The 24,165-nt window shown below is 40.8% G+C and overlaps 1 protein-coding gene across 4 annotated transcripts in view; it reads right to left on the bottom strand.

Moving 5' to 3' along the window:
• Positions 1-907: 907 nt before the first annotated feature.
• Positions 908-24,165, bottom strand: part of acsl3.L (acyl-CoA synthetase long chain family member 3 L homeolog) — a 57,533-nt gene continuing 34,275 nt past the window's right edge. For all 4 annotated transcript variants that reach the window (XM_018263839.2, XM_041563404.1, XM_018263840.2 and 1 more), the window contains 7 exons: positions 14,904-15,043; positions 13,491-13,663; positions 13,223-13,297; positions 12,716-12,907; positions 8,582-8,696; positions 7,364-7,521; positions 908-7,226 (listed from right to left, as the gene is read on the bottom strand). In XM_018263839.2, the coding sequence (XP_018119328.1) occupies positions 7,069-7,226; positions 7,364-7,521; positions 8,582-8,696; positions 12,716-12,907; positions 13,223-13,297; positions 13,491-13,663; positions 14,904-15,043 (1,011 nt within the window). In that variant the 3' untranslated portion in view covers positions 908-7,068. The remainder of the gene's footprint in view (positions 7,227-7,363; positions 7,522-8,581; positions 8,697-12,715; positions 12,908-13,222; positions 13,298-13,490; positions 13,664-14,903; positions 15,044-24,165) is intronic.

Raw genomic sequence — 24,165 nt, 5'->3', positions numbered from 1 at the left:
TTTGGCTACTTTTTGGCTAGTTTTTTGATAGTCTTTGGCTGGTTTTGAAATGAAAACCTGGCAACCCTGCCTCAGATCCTCTCTAGGTAGCCGACTGGTGTTGTGGGAGTCACACCCTATTAAAGGGGATGTAAAGTTATAAACTAAGTCCCAGGTTTTTTTTTTATTCGAAGATAAAACTATTTCCAATATACATTTACTGAAAAAGTCAAAATATTTTTATTAAATAAAAAAAGTGATCTCTTGCCTGTGTTTTCCCCCCATCGCTCTGCTTACTGAGACTATAGTGAAATGAATCAACGTACGATCGGACTTTCCCATCTCCCGACCCTCCACTAACCATTCAGATCAGTCTTTACCATTCCGATCAAATAAGAACAGATCACCCAATGTTCTGCCCCTGACAGCAATCGTACGATACTTATGTCTGACAACACTAGTGACAGTCTCCCACTGAAAATCGTACGATCGGCAATACACGCAGAGATATTATCGGCAGGCGACAGAAATTTTCTAACCTGTCCGATCGACCAAACGACTGATCTCCGACGGACGAAAAATGTCGGGACTCTCCACACATGGTCCGAAAATCGTACGAATCCACGATTCGTACGATCGGATCTTTGCGTCTATGGCCAGCTTAAGGATCTCTGTGGACCCAAAACCAAATGTCTCCAGGGTTAACCCTTTACAATGCCACTGCAATACTGCTCTGGCATGACACAGGGCATATATAGTTGATATCATTGGATGATGACTGAGAGGATAAGTGGCGGAGGAACGCTATAAAAAGTATTTATGTATAAATAGCAGGATGTATGGGTGTTGCGCACTCCTTCTCCTTGAGGTTACACTTGACTATGCTGCCGACAGATTTATCAGGAAAGAATGAGCACAGATCAGGGAATCAATTCACAGAGTTTATTGGAAAACTTCAAACCATTTAGTTACAAATAAATAAACTTGACATAGCAGAACCCAAAAGTGACATTTGCTTCCTCTTTTTGTTTTTTTTATTTTTTTTTTAAACAACCCGTTGAAAACACCTTCGAAAAAAAATTCCACAAAAAAAAGGACAGATTAAAGGGAAAGTTACACAGAATACAATACAGGTGATCAAACACAGGTTTGATCAATTTCTAGAAGGCGTCATGGAGAAACCATTTCTTCATGTGCCAGGGGCCATTTCTGGGCCCTAGCACAAAAGCAAATGGCTCCCTGAGCACCGGAGTAGTCACCAAAGCATTGCATCACAATCAGAAACCATCACTCTTCTACACTCAAGATTAACTGGCTCTCTGTGTCATTGGTTACTCTATCCAGTATTTCTGTCATGGCTGAACGTCAAGCTGTAGATCAGCTAGAGAAGCTGCTTCACAGAAGCACACGTGCATCACAATAATAATGGGACAGTGCACAAAGATGCACAATAGTGGCCTCTGAATGTGTATATTCTGGGAGTCTGCTAAACGAGCAGAGGAATACATTTCACGACTGTAGCTTCTACATATGGGGTCCAGGGGCACAGAACTGAAGGGGGCTTTTATCCATTCGAGGCAAATCATGCATCAAAATGCAGCTAAAAATTTGTTGTAGGTTTAGACAGAAGGGCGACCTGTACGAATCTGTTTGTACTTTTGCATACGTGATAGACCTGACCTGCTGGAGCACACTAGCAAATACAAACGGCCCATCACACATACAGAGAATACAGTAACAACTGCAAACAAAAAAACTATTTCTTTATGAGAATTTCAATGCAATGAAAACAATTTCATAAAGTTTTATTTACAGCACAGTGGGCTGATCATATTTCTCTTCTTAGTTTGACCCCCGTGTTCAAATACTCTTTGGTAAGGAGTCTGCTAGGATGAAAAAGATAAAATGAATACATATATATCCTTCATTACAAACATGTTGTCTCAATAAACACTGCCTGTTCTTTTAACCCCTACTGAAGCACATATATCCCGTCCACTAATACAGAGCAAACTGCCATTAGGATCCTATGGCAGAAGCAGCAGACTAGTTTATGCAGAAGTGTCTGGATAATATTCCCATGCAGTGAGCAGATGAGACTATATAAAGGGTAAGTAAGCTTCTTGCACACACATTTATAAAAACACATTTAGGCTGCTTACTACGGAGAGTTACTGTAAGGCATTGTTTATAGCTGGTGGCATGAATAAAACAGCTTACTCATTGTAGCCAAGAGATCATAAATACAAGTGTATAAGAAAAGCATGTACATCAATAACAGATTTCCACTGAATATGCATGGTAACATATCCAGCCCCTTTTTATGTTTTAAGCCCATACTAGTCTGTGTCAGACACATAACAAGAAAGCCAAAAACTTCCCGGTTAGTACACTGTCATTACACATGAGCATTTGAATTGACATTTTCACCAACCTCTACTGTTTGCACATACAGATGTGTTTGTTCGGTAGAATACAATGAGAAGGTGATGGAAGACTCTGCGCTTAATATTTATTCTGCTATATGTTCTACTGAGGGTTCTGTGCTGCCCGGAACACACCCGTCACTTTGGGCACAGAGGATGGGATTTATTTCTCCTATCTTTCTAGCAGATTGTGTGTTAAATGGGTTGTTCACCTTCGAGTTCATTTTTAGTATTATGTAGAGAGCGATATTCCGAGACACTTTGCAATTGGTTTTCATTTTTTATGATTTGTGGTTTTTATTCAGCAGCTCTCCAGTTTGCAATTTCAGCAATATGGTTGCTAGGGTCCAATTTACCTTAGCAACCATGCATTGATTTGAATAAGAGACTGGAATAGGAGAGGGTCTGAATAAAAAGGTGAGTAATACAAAGTAGCAATAACAATACATTTGTAGCCTTACAGAGCATTTGTTTTTTTACATGGAGTCAATGATCCCTGTTTGAAATCTGGATTATTAAAAAAACTATAAAAAATAAATAAATGAAAACCAGTTGATTAGTTGCTTAAAATTGGCCATTCTATAACATACTAAAAGTTAAGAGTGAACCACCCCTTTAATCAGGAGGAACTGTTGAGAGATCATTTCAAAAGTTACTATTACCATAAACCTATATGTCTGGGAAAAGCAAAGCTACCCGGGTAGGAAAGTGACACTCTAAACAGACGTCAAAGTACAAGTGATACAGCAGCCAGCTATTTTCTGTCCAGGATATTGGATAAACACCAATTATTCCTATTAAAGAAGTGAATTTTCCACTTGTAAATGACGGAACCTTTTTTTCCAACTAAAATAGAGTGAAAATAATTTGGTGCCCTCAATGCCAAACAGCCAGTGAATGGTGCCAGCCTGGCCTTACCCATTTCATGCAGACAGGAGGGCTCAGATTTAGTATGTGCCTAGCTAAAGGCAAGGTGCAAAGAGCAGTCATGCTTCTTGAGCATTACCAACCCCCCCTTTTTTTTTTTTTTTTTACTTTTCAGCCACAAACAAACCCAATCAGAAACAAGAGAGCACAAAAAAATAACAACATACCACAGACTGCAATGATTAGGCTTGGCTGATACATGAATAGTCTAAACTATAGGCTAGTAGAGCACAAATACGATGCTAAAAAGAAACCACAGAACAGCTAACACACACATTTACACACTGTACACCAGTCAGTGTTCCAGAGGAAACCACCCAGAAGGCCCGAGTGGATGTAATTATTCTGGATTCCTCTAGTAAGATTCATTTTGTACAAAGCCATTTTTGAACATCTACAAATCTGCTCTCACCGCCTCTTGTGCCTCCTTGGGTCTGATTTGATATAGATAATATTTAAAGCAGCAGTCTGTGATTTCAAGTTAGGAATTATTGTTCTTGGATAGAGAAAAATATTTTTGGGGAGGGGGTTGCTTAAATTGCACTTGTTCCATGTTAGTGGGTTTTGTCCGCATTGATGGTCCTAGGAGTGGAGCTACTTCCAGAGACAGTGTTCTTTTGCTACTGAACAGCCAACATTTCAGCAAGACTTATGTCAGTGACCACACATATGTCGGTAGACTTTCTGTAGAATGGAGACAACTCACATAGTAACGTAAAATCAGTTCATAAAAAGGTTGAATGGAAGACAGTAATATGTCAGTCTTCTCCTACAGACACTGCTGCTTCAGGCAAATCCCAGCAAATATTGTGCAAACAGTGACAAGGCTCCCATGGACGGGGATACAGGATACAGTCTTGTATGACCAATATAGGAGAATATGGTCTAGGGAGGCCAAACCCAGCAATCTCCATAGAGAGAGAGGATGCCAAGTGTCATAGTCAAGCAGAGGGAGGGGTACAGGCAGGTAATTACGGTATATTATCTCTGCTTAAAACTGTACGGCCTAGAACTGAACCTTAAATGGTCTGATATTGGTATGGTTGTCCATAGGATCATCATAAACAAGTGGGTGAAACAAGAGGGTCACAAAATATATCCCACATATAAAAAAATGTATTTGTTCTTAACTGGTATACGGTTCCAGTATTGGTTGCCAGCAACGAACTTCTCATTCTTTCATTTACCTTCATACATTTGCAAAGGAGAGCACTACTAAAATAAAGAGTTTTTATAGATATGATATGAGCAGCAGTCCTTAATAGTGGCTACAGATTGTAAAGGAAACACTCTCGCTTGTTAATGAAAAATGGGGGGAAAAAAAACAAGATTTAATTTGACCTTTAGAGAGGGTAACAGTATAAGGCTTCACTAAATGGTTAATCATTTTATTTTTACTTTCTCCATAATAAGCTATTATATACTGCCTACTGACATTCACATATTCTGTTTAGTAAATAAAGTTAAACAGTTTTGCTGCAGGGGTAATTACCACATAATAAGCAGATGAGCAAGTAAGCCAATGATGTTGCATGTTTTGTCTTTCAGGAGGCGCTCAAGCTGACCATACACAGGCCGCTGACAGACTGTGTCGGCAGCTTATCGGCCCTCCGACTGGCTTCCCTGATTGATATCTGGCCGAAAGTCTGTCAGATTTAGATCGGGCAGGGTTAAAAATCCAGTCGGATTGTGGCCACATCTTTTCGTAGATGCGGTCCCGTGATCAGACCGCTCGTATTGCCAGCATTATGATCTGATTGTTGGGCCCTAGGGCCCACGATCGGATCAGCCCGATATTGCCCACCTCAATGTGGGCACATTGAGGAGGGAACAGCTCATTTGGCCCCTGTGTATGGCCACCTTCAGGAGGCAGGATTCCTTTAAAGGCTCAGAGGTAACCACTTTGACTACAGACATGGCAAGTTAAGGTGGCCATACACGGGCAGATAAAGCTGCCGATATCGGTCGTTTGGACCGATTTGACAGCTCATCTGCCCGTGTATGGGGGCTTCCGACGGGTCTTCCCGATCGATATCTGGCCACGATATTGATCGGGAAGGTTTGATTTTTAACCAACCGATCGACCCGTCGGAGCCCCTCGGCGCATCGTAATTCGATTGTTCGGCCATACAGATCTTTGAGTCTATGGCCACCTTTAAATGAGACTTTAGCTGGTTATACAAGGGCCACTGATTCAGCCACTTCAGGCCAATTTGGAAGTTTATCTGGCTGTGTATGGGGCACTCTGACAGGCATATCCAACCAATATCTGGCCAAAAATCAGCCAGATATTGATTGGACAGATTTAAAAGTCCTGTGAGGACCGCATCAGCTCATTTATATGGTCCTCGATCTGACAACCTGTATCTCTGTAGTGATCCAATAGCTAGGCCCTAGAGCCCACTGATCAGATCAGCCCGATCTCTCTCTCCTCAAGGTGGGCAAATCAGTGAAAGATCAATTTGTTTGGTGATCTCACCAAACAAGCATATATTTTAATGTATAGCCAGGTTAAGTTCAGTGACTTGCAGTAACGTGTGTATATCCCTCCATCTACTAGCGGGGTCAATTGCAGAGGTCCTTGGCTGATCTCAATAGCAGCAGTGTGTAATTAGCAACTGCACCCTCCATGTACGGGAAAGGGAAGATCACTGCGGATACAGTGGAGACTTCCCTGTACTTGGTTTATTTGTGAACGCTGAAGGTCCTCAGACTGAGCGGAATGGTTAAGGATGGCAAATACAGTCATCACTTTAACTTGGAATGATCAATATGCCCCAATTTGTGTTGCAGCGCAGTCAAGGACAAATAGTAGTGGTCTGTGCATTCATTCACCAGTTATTGTGGTGCAAAAGGGACAATGCCAAGAGAAGAAATTCAGATAACCAGAGCTACAGTGTGTCACAGAACACAACTCTACTTAGAGACTTTGTAGAAGTAGCAGCCCCAGTGCTTGTTGGGGGTCTCTGCAATGGCTAGTCATGCCACAGACTACACTAGTACTATGTTAAGTAAAAATACTCTGAGCTAGGCAGGTTTCCCTTTCAATTCCAATCCATGTTTGTATATTCGTTCCTTTTCAAGTCTCTACATGAATGCCTGTGTAGGATGAATGGGCCCCAATCTTAACTGGCTATACGAAGTTTAAGCACAGTGTGGGGGGGGGGGGCTTTGTGTGTTTAAAACAGATTTACCTGAGAGAATTGCACATATTCAAGTTTAGCACGGACTTAATAAAAAAGAACCTTGTAGACTGCTGCTTTAAATAAAAAATCTTTATAAAATGGCACGGAATTCTACCTACAACGGGCACATTTGCCCCGTGCCTTGCAGACCGAGAAGACCTTAGTTCATGTTTTGTAGATTCCAGCATGTAAGGCATAAGAATGGTCTGATATTGCACAAAATTCTGTATCTGGAAAACCGTCTCTGTTCTTAGAGCATTGAGAGCACAGAATACCGCTCCTATTTCACAAGAAATTCAATCGAAGCCTGGAATCAGCAGGGTACCCCAGATCTACGACTCAAATGTAAAATCCTAGTTTGTTTCATCACAAAGGTTTTCCTTTTTTAATGTGGTTTGGTTTACGTTTTTGTTATAAGGAAGTTCAAGTTTTTACATTTAATCTCACGTCCTTGTAACAGGATTGCGGATTTAGACCCAATGGCTGCAAGAGGGGCCTTCAAAATGGACCAATAAATAAGTGGCCTTCCCGGATGGAATGGAAAGTGTACTTCATTTCCCCCCGTACATCCGCTCAATATCCTCCTGGTAGTGACTCTTCAGTTCCTTGCGCTTGAGTTTGAAGGCATCAGTCACCAGTCCGGTCTCAGGGGTCCAAGGTTCAGAAACTAGGCGGATCTTTGCAGGGACCTCAAACTTCTCCAGGGTGGCTGTTAACAATTAAAGCAGGTAATTACTATTTCAATAAACTTGTTGATAGCATTTACCCTGTAGACACAATGACAGGACTAATGTCTCCAGGTTGTGGCTGCCCTAGATTGGCACCTTTCATTCAGGGGGTACCTACCTGCTGCAGGAGACTCCGCGAGCACCTTCTGCACTTCCCTCTCCATGATTGCATTGTTGCACAGAGACTCCCAGCATCCTTGCACTCCCTTCTTCTCTGCCAGCTTCAACAGCTCCTTTTGGTTTGCTACCACAAAGCCAATGACATAGGACTGATCACTGTAACAAACATGGGGTTTTGAGAGAATGGGTTATTTTTCGTTTTTAAATAAATGGATGAACAACCTGTCTAGCCGGTCCCATTTTTTGCTATGTATATTGTCATCAGCCCGTGGGGGGCCTGGTCTGTTTTCTCTTTAGAGGGGACCACAGGTGACAAATGATTTTGGGGGCCCCCAAGATTACGCTGCTCTGCTTACTTTACATTTCACTCTTTTTCAGTCTCAACAATGTCATTTCTAGGATATTATGTCCTTAATTACAATAGCTGGTTCCAGTAATTCGGTGATTTCTAGGAATATGGAGCAATGTGAAATACAAAAACCTCATTCAAGGGTGTTGAGATCATCCCTATTGTTCAGCAGCAGGAATGTCAGGAATGGAGCCTAATGGTGGCAAAACGAGGTAGATACAAACCATCAGCTACAGTGTTTCAGCTCAGTGAGTCAGACTATTTAGAATTCACTTGCTCAGTATTTGTAGCAGAGAATGTACCTCCTCTTCGAAAAAACTTGGAACAGCTCCATCTATAACATAATTCAATTTCATATAAAAGTGAAACAACTATTAAAATCAGTAAGAAGCATGCTGAAACCAGAACGTGTTTAAGCCCATGGCATCTCCACCTATTTCTGAAGAACACCTAGTGATGCTGGGAGTTGAAGCAGGAGAGCAGACGTAGGGCCACAGGCTGGAACCCCTACAGCAGGGGTCCCCAACCTTTTTTTACCCGTGAGGCACATTCAAATGTAAAAAGAGTTTGGGAGCAACACAAGCATGAAAAAAGTTCTTGGGGTGATAAATAATGGCTGTGATTGGCTATTTGGTAGACCCTATGTGGACTGGCAGCCCACGGGAGACTCTTCTAGACACTATAATTATTTTTTATGCAATTAAAACTTGCCTCCAAGCCTGGAATTCAAAAATAAGCAACTGCTTTGAGGACACTGAGAGCAACATCCAAGGGGTTGGAGAGCAACATGGTGCTCACGAGCTACTGGTTGGGGATCACTGCCCTACAGTAACAGACTCTTGTGCCCTCATAGAAAGTCTGACTTACCTGTTTGCGTACGCACAGATGTTATCAACAATGGGAAGGTTCTTCAGTGCAGCCTCCACTTTTCCCAGAGAAACATACTCCCCAGCTTGAAGCTTTACCAAGTCCTTCTTCCGATCTGCACAAAATGGGCATAAAAGACATCTCAACAACTATCCACCAAGCTCAATTACCTTTAAAAGCGTTTTGTGTTACTGCATCTGAACATGTTAAAAAATGTCACATTAACCCCTGAAGCCCTGATAATCAGCTCTAGTGAAGTGATTATGCCACCTTCATATACAGTTAAAACACTAAATGGCATTACAGACATCCATGTTTAGCGTGACTCCATCACTTAAAGGAGAACTAAAGCCTAAAAAGTATATGGCTAGAAATGCTGTATTTTATAGAATGAATTTGCTGCACCGGCCCAGAGGTTCTGCTGCCCTGTAACAGTAATAATCTTTGGCTTCAAAGTTGTCCACAGAAACTTGTCATCTTTTATTGTGTTAGGCTACCTTGTATGTACCAGAGCTGTGGAGTCGTGAGCAATTTTGGGTATCTGAAATCGGAATAGCCAAAAATTAACCGTCTCGGACTCATAATAACTTTAAATACAAGCACTGAAATTAATCAATTCAGATTCTAGATTCAGAGCTTCTATGAAGGAGGATCGGCAAAAGTAATTTTGTTTCTAAGAACAATACTTTAGTTTATTTTGAATTGAATTAAACAGCTATTCTACAGCTATATGTCAGGTTCAATTAATATATAATATGTTTTGGGTTTTTTAATTGTTTTTGGTTTATGTAGTTTAACTTTTGATTGTTTATAATTACCAAAGGATATGGTTTATATTTTTGAGCTTTGGCAGCGATAAAATGCCTTGTATGTTGTGTACTTATCTTCTTTCTATTAACATGGAAAGTATATAGGTATATTAAAAGGAACAGTAACACCAATAATTAATATATAATACACATCAGAACTCACCATTTATAAGGATATAATTTACAGGATATTCATGGCTTTTGTGTATTATTATAAGTATATGTATAATGTAATAAGTATATAAGTATATGTATAAGTAAAAGCCATGAATATCCTGTAAATTATATCCTTATAAACGGTGAGTTCTGACGTCATCAGTACCCCCAGTTGCAAAATATGAGGATATTAGAAGTTACCTCGGAGTTCCATGACCTGTATAAAAACACTCGGCCTTCTGCCTCGTGTTTTTATATGGTCATGAAGCTCCTCGGTAACTTATATTTTACAAGAGGGGGTACTTTATTCACTATATAATCTAGTCTGTTCATTTCCCTATGGGACCAGACTGTAAATTATATCCTTATAATACAGAAAAGCCATGAATATCTTGTAAATTATATCCTTATAAACAGTGAGTTCTGATGTCATCAGTAATAAACGGTGAGTTCTGGTCATGAAACTCCTCGGGAACTTATAATATCCTTATATTTTACAAGAGGGGGTACTTTATTCACTATATAATATACTGTTAGCATGCACTGGTAAAACTGGCATGTTTGCTTCAGAAAGACTACTATAGTTTATAAAAATAAGCTGCTATATTGCCATGGGGGCAGCCATTCAAGCTGGAAGAAAAGGAGAAAAGGCACAGGTCACATAGCAGATAACAGACCATTGTATTGGACAGGGCTTATCTGTTATGTAACCTGTGCCTTCTCTCCTTTTTCCCAGCTTGAATGGCTGCCCCCATGGCTACACAGCAGCTTATTTAAACTATAGTAGCTTTCTGAAGCAAACACACCAGTGCAGAGCAACAGAACATTAAATTTTTTGGTGTTACTGTTCCTTAAAAACAGAGGCGTTGGAGGTACCATAAACTGAGTAGTCGGAGTCGAAGGCCCTGAGTGCCACAGCCCTGAGTGGCACTGCACATGCTCAGTGTGTATGAGGCTGCTGGGAGGAAGCTAAGCTTAGGGGTTGTTGAAATTTATGAATCCAAATTTATGACTTATCCTTATATCATGAATTTATATATTCTGTATATTGTGAGTTGGTCCCTAAGCTCAGGTAACTGACAGCAGCTCAAAGAATGTGCTGTGAATCATCAGAAAAGTATGGGGGTACTTTTGCAGCACACATCTTCACTGCTAAAGGGCTGTGGGGGGCCTTGGGCTGTTACACAAGTCTAAACCATATGGTGTAAAATGTCTAGTTCGCCTTTAACGTTACGAAAGGTTCCTCTGGTGGTATATAAAACAATCTTGGACTATGAAACCCTCCACTTCGAACCCTTACAATCCAGAAGTGCACTAGAGCTGTAGAAGTGAGAGCCTCAGAAGTCAAAGTGTTAGTGACAATTGTTACTGCCTACTGATTACACGCAACAGCTACAAATGCTAAAGTGCCAGGAGAACTACATTACAGATGGTTCGGACGTTCGTCTTTAGTTAAACAGGATCTACCAGGAAAATTAAAGGTGTTCACAGCAATAAACTAGAGATTATACCTTCCATTAAAGGTGCCATCGTAAATACCCAATATACCGTATATATATTTATTTTGAGTTATAAATTCAAGCTAAAAACAAGAGAAAATGACCTCATTGAGTAAGATAATCATCTTTCCTCACTGTTTCCAAATGGAAATGCTCATTAAGACAAGGTTCCAAACAAATGTTTTAAGAGGAAATACATTTAAAGTGGCAGCAGACCCTCTTGTGCAACACGTGTTTAGTGGTGCCTATTCTTTCAATTGTGAAAAAGCTAGGGTGTTTGATATTTCTTGAGCTAAATAGGGAAATTACAGCTTGTCTATGTTTGGTCCATGTGAGGTAGCGGTCCATTATGCAGGGGATTATCTGTGCATGGTGATTTAATTATTTAAAAAAAATAGGCTGGGTTTTCTGTATTTAATTTATTCCAATATGTTTTAACCTTAAAATGTGGCCTACTAATTAAAAATGCTTATTATCACACACACTTAATCACTCAAAAATTAATTTCATCAGTTTTTGGGCTTTAGAACCTGGCAACAATGTGCAACCGGGATGTGGTTATTGAAAGGGCACTGCCACTCTGGAACAATTTTGTACTTTCTTGATGCAACACCATCTTTGTTGGCCAACATCTGCCAAAAAGTGGTTGGCATTGCTTCCTTTCAGGGCTGGAGTCCTATGCTGGATTCCAGCAAAGTGTTTGTTCTTTTCCATGGTTGTGGGGTTTCTTCTTGGTATTGTTTCTCACCCTCCAAAATCATTTAGGCAGGTTCATTGGCTCCTGATAGTGTATGTAAGTGACAGGGGCCACAAGGGCAGAGATTGATGCAAATTAACATTCACTCCATGGGGGTATATTTGTCAAAGAGTGAAGTTAATGATCGCCACAGTCCTCTACAGTGAAATTCTTCCACTCTCTATTCATTTCTATGGGATAAGGTGTATTTATCAAAGAATGAACTTAAAAATCCCATAGGAATGAATGGAGAGTGGTGGAATTTCACTCTAAGAGGACTGTGGCTATCTCAAACTTCACTTTTTGGTAAATATACCCCATAGTCTTCACTTAGTGCTGCTCAAGCTGGGGCCCCAGTCTGAATGGTCTATGATCTATTAGCCAGGAGTTGCACCTGTAAATGTGGCATACCATGCCAAAAGGCTACTAAAAACAGTTTAATATTAAAGGGGAAGTTTACCTTTGCACAACTGTCCAAAAAGAAACTGGTCATGCCATTAAAAATGTTTTTTTTGCAAATTCATTTTTTTTTTTTTTTAAATTGCTGTTTTAAAGATTACTCCTATTGAATTTGTGCTTCTTTGATCCTTAGGTTCCACAGATACCTCGGGATCGCCTTTGATGGTAAACACTGCCCACAGTTAGTGATATGCTGCAAAAAAGCCAAGCATGAAGTATTACCCCTTGCTTTTGGATTTCATTGGCATGCTGTTGAGCATACTGGCTGAACTGTGCCAGCCAACCATATTAATGGATTGCAAATAAACCTGGAAGGGAACACTTTTGGGCTTTATGCCAGTCACCAGATATTGCTATCAGAGGAAGAGTTAATCCTTTTTCTACTTCAACTAAATTGCTGTAAACATTTTGCAGCAAATAAGCTTCAGTGGTTCATTTAAAACGATTCTCTCCAACTGTAGAAGTAAAATCTCACCAATGATTTTTAAGCAGCCGTCAGAATGGAATTCCCCAATGTCCCCAGTACAGAACCAGCGCTGTCTATTTTCATCCACAAAGAAGTCCTCCCGAGTCTTGCCCTCATTTTTGTAGTAGCCCATGGTAACATTGGGCCCACCAATCAGGATCTCACCTCTTGGACATGGCCGATCTGTGTTATAGTACCCGCCTGTAACAGAGAAAAAAGTAATGGCATCATTTAAGGAAAATACGTTCAGCCGAACAATCTTTAATCCGGGGGCTAGAATGCCAAACCCATATATTGGAAAAAACTGGCACAATTTTGACCCCGTATATGAGCAATATGCTGCCATCAAGGACAATATGGTTTATTGAACTATAATAAAGACACAGCGTAAACTATATGATATCCCTTTAAAGCAAACTGTTGCTGGCTCAGGAAAATGGAAATGTGGAGGACCTTTTTTTACAAAAGCTCACAATTCAGGGGGCAAATATGTAGGAATGTGTGTTGAATACTTACCTTCTTCCCAGTTCTTTAACTTTATCTCACAACAGACCAATGGTGCTCCTACCCTGCCGGTGCTAAAGTCCCACACTGAAAAACAGAGCATGTACCCGATGAAATGGTATTTGATGTTAAGGTGAAGCAACACAAGTGCAAATTAAAGCCAACAAATAAATTCAAAATTTGCATTTACGATAAGTCTATATGGTTGAAGTGAATAATAAGTCGACCTCCACTGAGACTATGCGATTCCCACAAAGAAAGGCAATGCCTGAACACTTACCTTCTGTAATGGTGCCAGCTCCGCAGGTCTCCGTCAGGCCATATCCTTGGCCCACTGGGCAACAGAAACAGATGTTCATGAAACGTTGGGTGGCTGCAGAAAGCGGGGCTCCGCCAGACAGCAGAACTCGCAACTTCCCTCCTAGCAGCTTTCTCACTTTCCAAAACACAACCCTTTAAACGTAAAGGAAAATGGCAAGATTTAATCGTGTCTCTAGGTCTCTTATAAAAGTGTGAAATCACCCCCCCCCCCCAAAACAAAAACAAGGATATGTTTCTTAGACAACGATTATTCAAAATAATGTAAAGGATCAGTGAAGTTTGCTAGTTATGGCAATGCTGATAATGCTTTGGCTTTACGAAAACCTGCAAAGTATTAAAACCAACTTAAAGCAAACGGCCTGAGTTAACAGCACAGTATATACAGTAATTAGACTATCTGTTGATCATTTTCCCAGATAATCTGAGATCTGAACCAATGTCTCTCTCAGCTTTCAAGCATAAATAAGGAAATGTATGTCAAGGCATCAGATGATGCAAGGGCCAGTATGAGAGTTCTTTCCCTTGAACACTGACCAATTATTATTGTTTTGTCCCAAACAGACCATAGAGAAGGCAGCTGTGATGTTTAGAGGATTCTTGGAAGTTACAGTGGCAGGAAATCTGTGCACACTATTTGCTCACTATGTGAAAGGCTGCCTTGGTTCAACTTAAAGAATATTGAAATCCCAGAATGACACAATCCTCTTTTTGCAACACACACGACTGTTTAAGGGATATGGCCACTAGAACAAAAACATTTGTCTCCTGGCCAATATGATGTAAAAAATAGTAGTACAATTTGGAGGGAGGGAGGATTTACTTCCCTTTTGATGCTTGTTAAGTGTTCATGTGACTAAAATGTAAATATTTTATGGCAGGGAATTATAATATATACATAGATGGATCACTGCCATCGTCCAATAAGCAAATGCAGGATCAAATTTCCTTTATCTGAATAGCTTTGAAGCGACAAGTTTTCAGACCAATTCTAGTAGCTGGTTCAGTATACATATATTCTTATAGTTGTATTTTTGCAGGCTGAGAGAAGCGGATCAGCTCCGTGCCCCATCTCCATTGATCTAAATTGGATCTGACCTGCATGCACTCACATGATGTGTAGCGGAAGTCAGCCCAAACATGCATAAGAAGGAATCTTCGGACTGATCTCTGCTCTGCTGCATGTGATAAATGGATCAGGGGTGCAGAGCGGATCCACTTCTCTCAGCTTACAAAATAAGTAGGCTAAGAGCAACAGAGCCTATAGCTTCATGTGCCCATAACCTAAAACGTAATCTAATATAGTAGGCACAGATTAATATTCCCTGGAGCAGGAGGGAGGTGGATGCTGTGCATAGCAACTAAATATCAATACCTGTCACACAGAGGAGTGCTGTAACCTCTGGAAATCTGCTTCATCTTGTAGTTGTAAGCCAAGGAGAAGAGGCCTTTCTGTACTGGGCTCATCGTGGCCACTTTGCTCATGACATTCTTATAAATGCGGTCCATGATTTCCTGTGGGAACAAGAAGAAACCAATGAACCCCAAACAAATTGGACATCCGCAGCAGTCTCATGTACTAAACCATTTCAGGAACCTATGTAACTATCAGTAATCAGGCAAGAAACCAGAATTGCATGCAAGGGGTGTGAGCCACTGCAAGCCGAGAGGATTTATTATAGGCATGTTTTGTGTTTGCATGGTGGAGTTTATTAACTCTTTATTAAGTCCTAGGACTTATGTCTGTTTTATACCCAACAGTTTTACAGATCATATGTAAGATTAAGAGGTTTGCACGATTGTTCATCCATCTTCAGCTATGAAAAACCTGTAACACCAAATTTTTTTTGAATACTTATTTCCACCCAAAATAGCTATAATGATAGGTAAGGCTTACTTCCCCTTGTCTTATCTTTAGCTTGAATTTAACATACAAAGTGCCCCATAGGAGAATGGCAAAAGGGTGACGGCATCTTGAATTTCTCTTCGCTGAACTGGAATTCAGCTTCCTACCAATAACCTAAAGCTCCTAAGCTTTTTTCAGTGTCTGCTGCTTAAATTTATGTTTCTATTACTTTGGACAGCTTTGGGGGTAATGATGTGAGCATATATTTAAGCTGCAGATGCTTAAGTATGGGCTCTATTAGCCTCACCTTAAGTGGGGGGAAGCATTATCCCTCAATAGATGCCCTTTAGGTGCAGTATACTACCTCTTGTATACTTTCTTCCAGCTTCAAGAAGGTAAAAAAGAAACATTCATCTAATACAGCCCCATGTTTTATGTAACAGAGTAGACAGGCCCATGTATACCAGAAAACATTCTATTAACAGAACTAAATTACATTTTTGAGATATATATATATGGGATGCACCGAATCCACTTTTTTGGATTCGGCCGAACCCCCGAATCCTTCGTGAAAGATTCGGCCGAATACCGAACCGAATCCGAACCCTAATTTGCATATGCAAATTAGGGGTGGGAAGGGGAAACATTTTTTACTTCCTTGTTTTCTGACAAAAAGTCATGCAATTTCCCTCCCGCCCTAATTTGCATATGCAAATTAGGATTCGGTTCGGCTTGCCAGAAGGATTCGGCCGAATCCGAATCCTGCTGAAAAAGGCCGAATCCTGGATTCGGTGCATCCCTAAATAAATATATATATATATATATATATATATATATATATATATATATATATATATATATATATATATATATATATATATATATATATATATATATTATATATATATATATATATATATATATATATATATATATATATATATATATATATATATATATATATATATATATATAAAAACGTGAGATAGGATATAGCACTCCTGGGATTTATTTTAAAAATTTTTAAGTTTATTCCATGCTTATAAAATGAATCAACGTTTCGGCTACTGTCTGAAGCCTTTATCAAGATTAATAAAATCAATTAAACATGCCCAATTTAAAGGCCCACCCTGGGTGTTACCCTCAACCATGTCACCAACCCATCATCATAGACACACCTCTCTACAACCCCCACAGGTGTCACATAGATTAACCCTCAATAAAATCACTCATGCATAAATGCAAAATTACTTGTTTACATCCAATATTTGTATAAAAAGAAATGCATATAGTAAATAGATAAATGCAGGATCAGAGTTATAATCAAGTCAAACTTATATGTTACTCAGCTTATCTGGTGTTAAGGAAGCAATTAAAGAAACATTGTTCATTGAGTCCCTTAGGAGACATAGTATCCAACCGCTTAATCCAATAAGTTTCGCGCTGTAGCAGCAGCTGAGATCTGTCGCCCCCTCTCCTAGGCTCAGGGACATGGTCTATGCCAATATATCTAAATGTGGGTAACCGATGGCCCATCTCTAGATAATGTTTAGCTACTGGCTTAACTGTCTGGCTATCTCTAAATGCTGTGCTGATGGCCGATCTATGTCCGTCCATCCGGATCCTCAGAGTCAAATCTGTCTTCCCTATGTAAGCTAAGCCGCAGGGGCAAATGATCATATATACGACATGTGTGGTGGTACATGTGATCCGGTGTTTAATTTTGATACTTTGTCCTGTATGTGGGTGATGAAAAGTTGCACCTGGAGACATATATCTGCACGACGTACAACTGGGGCATCTGAAACATCCCGGTTTACCTGACATCAGCCACGTCTGCTGTTGTTTTTGGTAACATTTAACCGGGTCAGTTTGTACCAGCAAGTCGCGAAGATTATGTCCCCTAGTGTAAGCCATCATAGGAGGATTGGGACATAACTTAGCCAAATTTTTATCGGCTCTAATGATTGGCCAATTACTTTGAACTATGTGTCTTACTTTCTCAGAAGAAGTGTTGTATCTAGTGACGAAAGTCATATGATCACTATTGAAGTTCTTTTGGGGCCTGTGAGCTCTCTCTCGAGCTATAATTAAAGCTCTCTTGAGTGTTTTGGCATCATATCCCCTAACTCGAAATCGTTTCCACATCTCCTTCACTTGCTCTTCTCTGCGCTCACTGCTTGAATTGTTGCGTAGAACACGACAGAACTGAGAAACTGGGAGAGATTTTTTAAGGGTAGTAGAGTGACAGCTGGACATATGAAGCAAAGTATTCCTGTCAGTGGCCTTCCGGTACAAAGAATACTGCAGTGAATCTAAATCCCTCCATACCTCAACATCAAGGAATTGTACAATCTGATCGCTGCAGGTGGCTGTAAATTTTATCGAGGTTGGTAAGGTGTTTAGATATTCAATCATTTCCAAAAATGAGGATTGATCACCGTCCCACACCAGAAAGACATCATCGATAAATCTTTTATAACACAACAGGTGTTCACCAAACCTCGAAATGATATTGCTCGTCTCGTACTGGTGCATATAAAGATTAGCGTAAGACGGAGCCATTGAAGCACCCATTGCCGTTCCAGTCTTCTGTAAATAAAATTGTTTCTCGAATCGGAAATAATTGAATTTCAAACACACCTCCAACAAAGATAGTACAAATGGTATGGGAGGGCCTTTGTAAGAATCACTCTGTTCCATAGACAACCCTACTGACGCAATTCCTTCTGAATGAGGAATACTAGTATAGAGGCTTGCTACATCAATTGTAGCCAAGCAAATGGCTCTATTAGTGGGCAATTTCAAGTGGCGAATACATTCGAGGAAATGAGGAGTATCCCTAAGATAAGAGTCAGTTTTTTGGACAACGGGTTGCAGCAGTCTATCTATATAAACACCCAAGGGATGTAGCAGGCTATCACGAGCCGATACAATGGGCCTCCCAGGAGGGGGATTAAGGCCCTTATGCACCTTGGGGAGGGTATATAATATAGGGCATTTGGGATATTGTTGTGTTAGGAAAGCTTTTTCACCCCCTGTAATCCACTTCATCTCAAAAGCCTCACTAATGATGTCATCAATCCGCTTTTTAAAACCCATTACCGGGTCTGTGGTAAGACTGCTGTAAACGTTATCCTGACTTAATTGAGACATAATTTCTAGTTTATAATCATCATAATTAAGAATCACAATGCCACCGCCTTTATCGGCGGGGCGGATCACAATGTTATTATCATCACTTAAAGTACGTATTGCCCCTTGTTCAGCCTTTGTAAGATTCATGAATTTGTTACGAGAGGAAATGTCAAGTTCAGCAACACCATTCTCAATTGCTGACTTAAATAGTTTAATAGAAGTGTTAACAGTTTTTGGACAAAATGTACTTTTCAGATGTAATTGGTCCGAGTCTCTTTTAGCTGTGTCACTGTCCCTGAAAAAATCTTTTAAATCAAGAGACCTCACAAATTTGAACATATCCACCTCAAATTGAAAAGGATCAAATTTCACCGTTGGCACATACGATAAACCTTTACTTAATAATGAAGATTCGCCCGCAGATAATGTATGGGAAGAAAGGTTAAAAATAGGGATGCTCATTTCTTGAGTGGTCTGCCTCTTCGAGCCCCTGCGGATCGGGTGTCTCTGCCTCTTTCTGCCCCTGACGGGGGTAGGGTTGCCCCTGTCGACACCTCTAAAAAATGCTGCACATTCTTCTCCTGGTTCGAATTAGCCTCAATGTTTTGTGTTGATACCCCGCTAGTGTCAATGTTGGTGGTAGGGGCAGTGGCCGGTATCTCATCCCCCTCTGATTCCCCAGAACTATTGTCCACCGTATTTCTGGGTTTAATTAGTCGGGTTCTTGGTGCCCTCCTGAATCTTGGCACGTTCTCCCTAACCCCACTTAGCCACATATAAACCCGATGTTGCACATAGTCCTCATTAACCCTGCGGAGCTTCTCTCTCTTGAAGCGTAACAAGTCTCGCTTATAACTCTCAACCCGCACATTTACCTTATTAAGCATCTCCTGTGAGGATTCCAAAGAAATGATCTCATGATGTTCAAGCTCATATGCGGTCCGTTCTTTGCGGATTCTGGCAAGATCGGTCGACACTTCCCCAATTACTAGGATCATCAAATCTAATGAGCATCGATTCAAGACGCCGATCCATTTTTTGCAAAATTCCGGGTTTGTCCGACCGATAGTGGGGATATTGCGGATCCGGAAACCTTTAGGTATATGCTTGTCCCTGTAGTAATCGGACAGGAACAATCCGTGCAGATCCAGATCTATCTCACGCTGCTGGAGTCGGATTAACTCGTCGCAGATGTCTTTCGGCGTATTGCTAGACGGTAGATCCGATTGCGATGTCTGCCACAGCACCTGTTCCGCATCCTCCTCAGTAACATGCCATGTTTCCGCCAGACCGGTAAGCGCATTCGAGCCGTCCGCCATTCCTGAAAACGCTCAGGGTAGCCACGTGTGATTAAATGCACTAAGATGCTTCGTTCACAAATACTCGGGTGCTGGATCAAAAAGTGCCTTCCGTTGCACCACACTTACACGAACCAAACAGATCCGCACTCCGTCAGTAAAAATAATGCAATGACCCGGGTGCTGCTCCAAAGGGAAAATTGTACAAAAACGTGAGATAGGATATAGCACTCCTGGGATTTATTTTAAAAATTTGCATGAGTGATTTTATTGAGGGTTAATCTATGTGACACCTGTGGGGGTTGTAGAGAGGTGTGTCTATGATGATGGGTTGGTGACATGGTTGAGGGTAACACCCAGGGTGGGCCTTTAAATTGGGCATGTTTAATTGATTTTATTAATCTTGATAAAGGCTTCAGACAGTAGCCGAAACGTTGATTCATTTTATAAGCATGGAATAAACTTAAAAATTTTTAAAATAAATCCCAGGAGTGCTATATCCTATCTCACGTTTTTGTACAATTTTCCCTTTGGAGCAGCACCCGGGTCATTGCATTATTTTTACTGACGGAGTGCGGATCTGTTTGGTTCGTGTAAGTGTGGTGCAACGGAAGGCACTTTTTGATCCAGCACCCGAGTATTTGTGAACGAAGCATCTTAGTGCATTTAATCACACGTGGCTACCCTGAGCGTTTTCAGGAATGGCGGACGGCTCGAATGCGCTTACCGGTCTGGCGGAAACATGGCATGTTACTGAGGAGGATGCGGAACAGGTGCTGTGGCAGACATCGCAATCGGATCTACCGTCTAGCAATACGCCGAAAGACATCTGCGACGAGTTAATCCGACTCCAGCAGCGTGAGATAGATCTGGATCTGCACGGATTGTTCCTGTCGATTACTACAGGGACAAGCATATACCTAAAGGTTTCCGGATCCGCAATATCCCCACTATCGGTCGGACAAACCCGGAATTTTGCAAAAAATGGATCGGCGTCTTGAATCGATGCTCATTAGATTTGATGATCCTAGTAATTGGGGAAGTGTCGACCGATCTTGCCAGAATCCGCAAAGAACGGACCGCATATGAGCTTGAACATCATGAGATCATTTCTTTGGAATCCTCACAGGAGATGCTTAATAAGGTAAATGTGCGGGTTGAGAGTTATAAGCGAGACTTGTTACGCTTCAAGAGAGAGAAGCTCCGCAGGGTTAATGAGGACTATGTGCAACATCGGGTTTATATGTGGCTAAGTGGGGTTAGGGAGAACGTGCCAAGATTCAGGAGGGCACCAAGAACCCGACTAATTAAACCCAGAAATACGGTGGACAATAGTTCTGGGGAATCAGAGGGGGATGAGATACCGGCCACTGCCCCTACCACCAACATTGACACTAGCGGGGTATCAACACAAAACATTGAGGCTAATTCGAACCAGGAGAAGAATGTGCAGCATTTTTTAGAGGTGTCGACAGGGGCAACCCTACCCCCGTCAGGGGCAGAAAGAGGCAGAGACACCCGATCCGCAGGGGCTCGAAGAGGCAGACCACTCAAGAAATGAGCATCCCTATTTTTAACCTTTCTTCCCATACATTATCTGCGGGCGAATCTTCATTATTAAGTAAAGGTTTATCGTATGTGCCAACGGTGAAATTTGATCCTTTTCAATTTGAGGTGGATATGTTCAAATTTGTGAGGTCTCTTGATTTAAAAGATTTTTTCAGGGACAGTGACACAGCTAAAAGAGACTCGGACCAATTACATCTGAAAAGTACATTTTGTCCAAAAACTGTTAACACTTCTATTAAACTATTTAAGTCAGCAATTGAGAATGGTGTTGCTGAACTTGACATTTCCTCTCGTAACAAATTCATGAATCTTACAAAGGCTGAACAAGGGGCAATACGTACTTTAAGTGATGATAATAACATTGTGATCCGCCCCGCCGATAAAGGCGGTGGCATTGTGATTCTTAATTATGATGATTATAAACTAGAAATTATGTCTCAATTAAGTCAGGATAACGTTTACAGCAGTCTTACCACAGACCCGGTAATGGGTTTTTAAAAAAGCGGATTGATGACATCATTAGTGAGGCTTTTGAGATGAAGTGGATTACAGGGGGTGAAAAAGCTTTCCTAACACAACAATATCCCAAATGCCCTATATTATATACCCTCCCCAAGGTGCATAAGGGCCTTAATCCCCCTCCTGGGAGGCCCATTGTATCGGCTCGTGATAGCCTGCTACATCCCTTGGGTGTTTATATAGATAGACTGCTGCAACCCGTTGTCCAAAAAACTGACTCTTATCTTAGGGATACTCCTCATTTCCTCGAATGTATTCGCCACTTGAAATTGCCCACTAATAGAGCCATTTGCTTGGCTACAATTGATGTAGCAAGCCTCTATACTAGTATTCCTCATTCAGAAGGAATTGCGTCAGTAGGGTTGTCTATGGAACAGAGTGATTCTTACAAAGGCCCTCCCATACCATTTGTACTATCTTTGTTGGAGGTGTGTTTGAAATTCAATTATTTCCGATTCGAGAAACAATTTTATTTACAGAAGACTGGAACGGCAATGGGTGCTTCAATGGCTCCGTCTTACGCTAATCTTTATATGCACCAGTACGAGACGAGCAATATCATTTCGAGGTTTGGTGAACACCTGTTGTGTTATAAAAGATTTATCGATGATGTCTTTCTGGTGTGGGACGGTGATCAATCCTCATTTTTGGAAATGATTGAATATCTAAACACCTTACCAACCTCGATAAAATTTACAGCCACCTGCAGCGATCAGATTGTACAATTCCTTGATGTTGAGGTATGGAGGGATTTAGATTCACTGCAGTATTCTTTGTACCGGAAGGCCACTGACAGGAATACTTTGCTTCATATGTCCAGCTGTCACTCTACTACCCTTAAAAAATCTCTCCCAGTTTCTCAGTTCTGTCGTGTTCTACGCAACAATTCAAGCAGTGAGCGCAGAGAAGAGCAAGTGAAGGAGATGTGGAAACGATTTCGAGTTAGGGGATATGATGCCAAAACACTCAAGAGAGCTTTAATTATAGCTCGAGAGAGAGCCCACAGGCCCCAAAAGAACTTCAATAGTGATCATATGACTTTCGTCACTAGATACAACACTTCTTCTGAGAAAGTAAGACACATAGTTCAAAGTAATTGGCCAATCATTAGAGCCGATAAAAATTTGGCTAAGTTATGTCCCAATCCTCCTATGATGGCTTACACTAGGGGACATAATCTTCGCGACTTGCTGGTACAAACTGACCCGGTTAAATGTTACCAAAAACAACAGCAGACGTGGCTGATGTCAGGTAAACCGGGATGTTTCAGATGCCCCAGTTGTACGTCGTGCAGATATATGTCTCCAGGTGCAACTTTTCATCACCCACATACAGGACAAAGTATCAAAATTAAACACCGGATCACATGTACCACCACACATGTCGTATATATGATCATTTGCCCCTGCGGCTTAGCTTACATAGGGAAGACAGATTTGACTCTGAGGATCCGGATGGACGGACATAGATCGGCCATCAGCACAGCATTTAGAGATAGCCAGACAGTTAAGCCAGTAGCTAAACATTATCTAGAGATGGGCCATCGGTTACCCACATTTAGATATATTGGCATAGACCATGTCCCTGAGCCTAGGAGAGGGGGCGACAGATCTCAGCTGCTGCTACAGCGCGAAACTTATTGGATTAAGCGGTTGGATACTATGTCTCCTAAGGGACTCAATGAACAATGTTTCTTTAATTGCTTCCTTAACACCAGATAAGCTGAGTAACATATAAGTTTGACTTGATTATAACTCTGATCCTGCATTTATCTATTTACTATATGCATTTCTTTTTATACAAATATTGGATGTAAACAAGTAATTTTGCATTTATGCATGAGTGATTTTATTGAGGGTTAATCTATGTGACACCTGTGGGGGTTGTAGAGAGGTGTGTCTATGATGATGGGTTGGTGACATGGTTGAGGGTAACACCCAGGGTGGGCCTTTAAATTGGGCATGTTTAATTGATTTTATTAATCTTGATAAAGGCTTCAGACAGTAGCCGAAACGTTGATTCATTTTATAAGCATGGAATAAACTTAAAAATTTTTAAAATAAATCCCAGGAGTGCTATATCCTATCTCACGTTTTTGTACAATTTTCCCTTTGGAGCAGCACCCGGGTCATTGCATTATTTTTACTGACGGAGTGCGGATCTGTTTGGTTCGTATATATATATATATATATATATATATATATATATATATATATATATATATATATATATATATATATATATATATATATATATATATATATATA

Source organism: Xenopus laevis, chromosome 5L (genome assembly GCF_017654675.1).
Source record: "Xenopus laevis strain J_2021 chromosome 5L, Xenopus_laevis_v10.1, whole genome shotgun sequence".
Classification (NCBI taxonomy): Eukaryota; Metazoa; Chordata; class Amphibia; order Anura; family Pipidae; genus Xenopus; species Xenopus laevis.
This window is presented reverse-complemented; position numbering and strand designations above follow the sequence as displayed.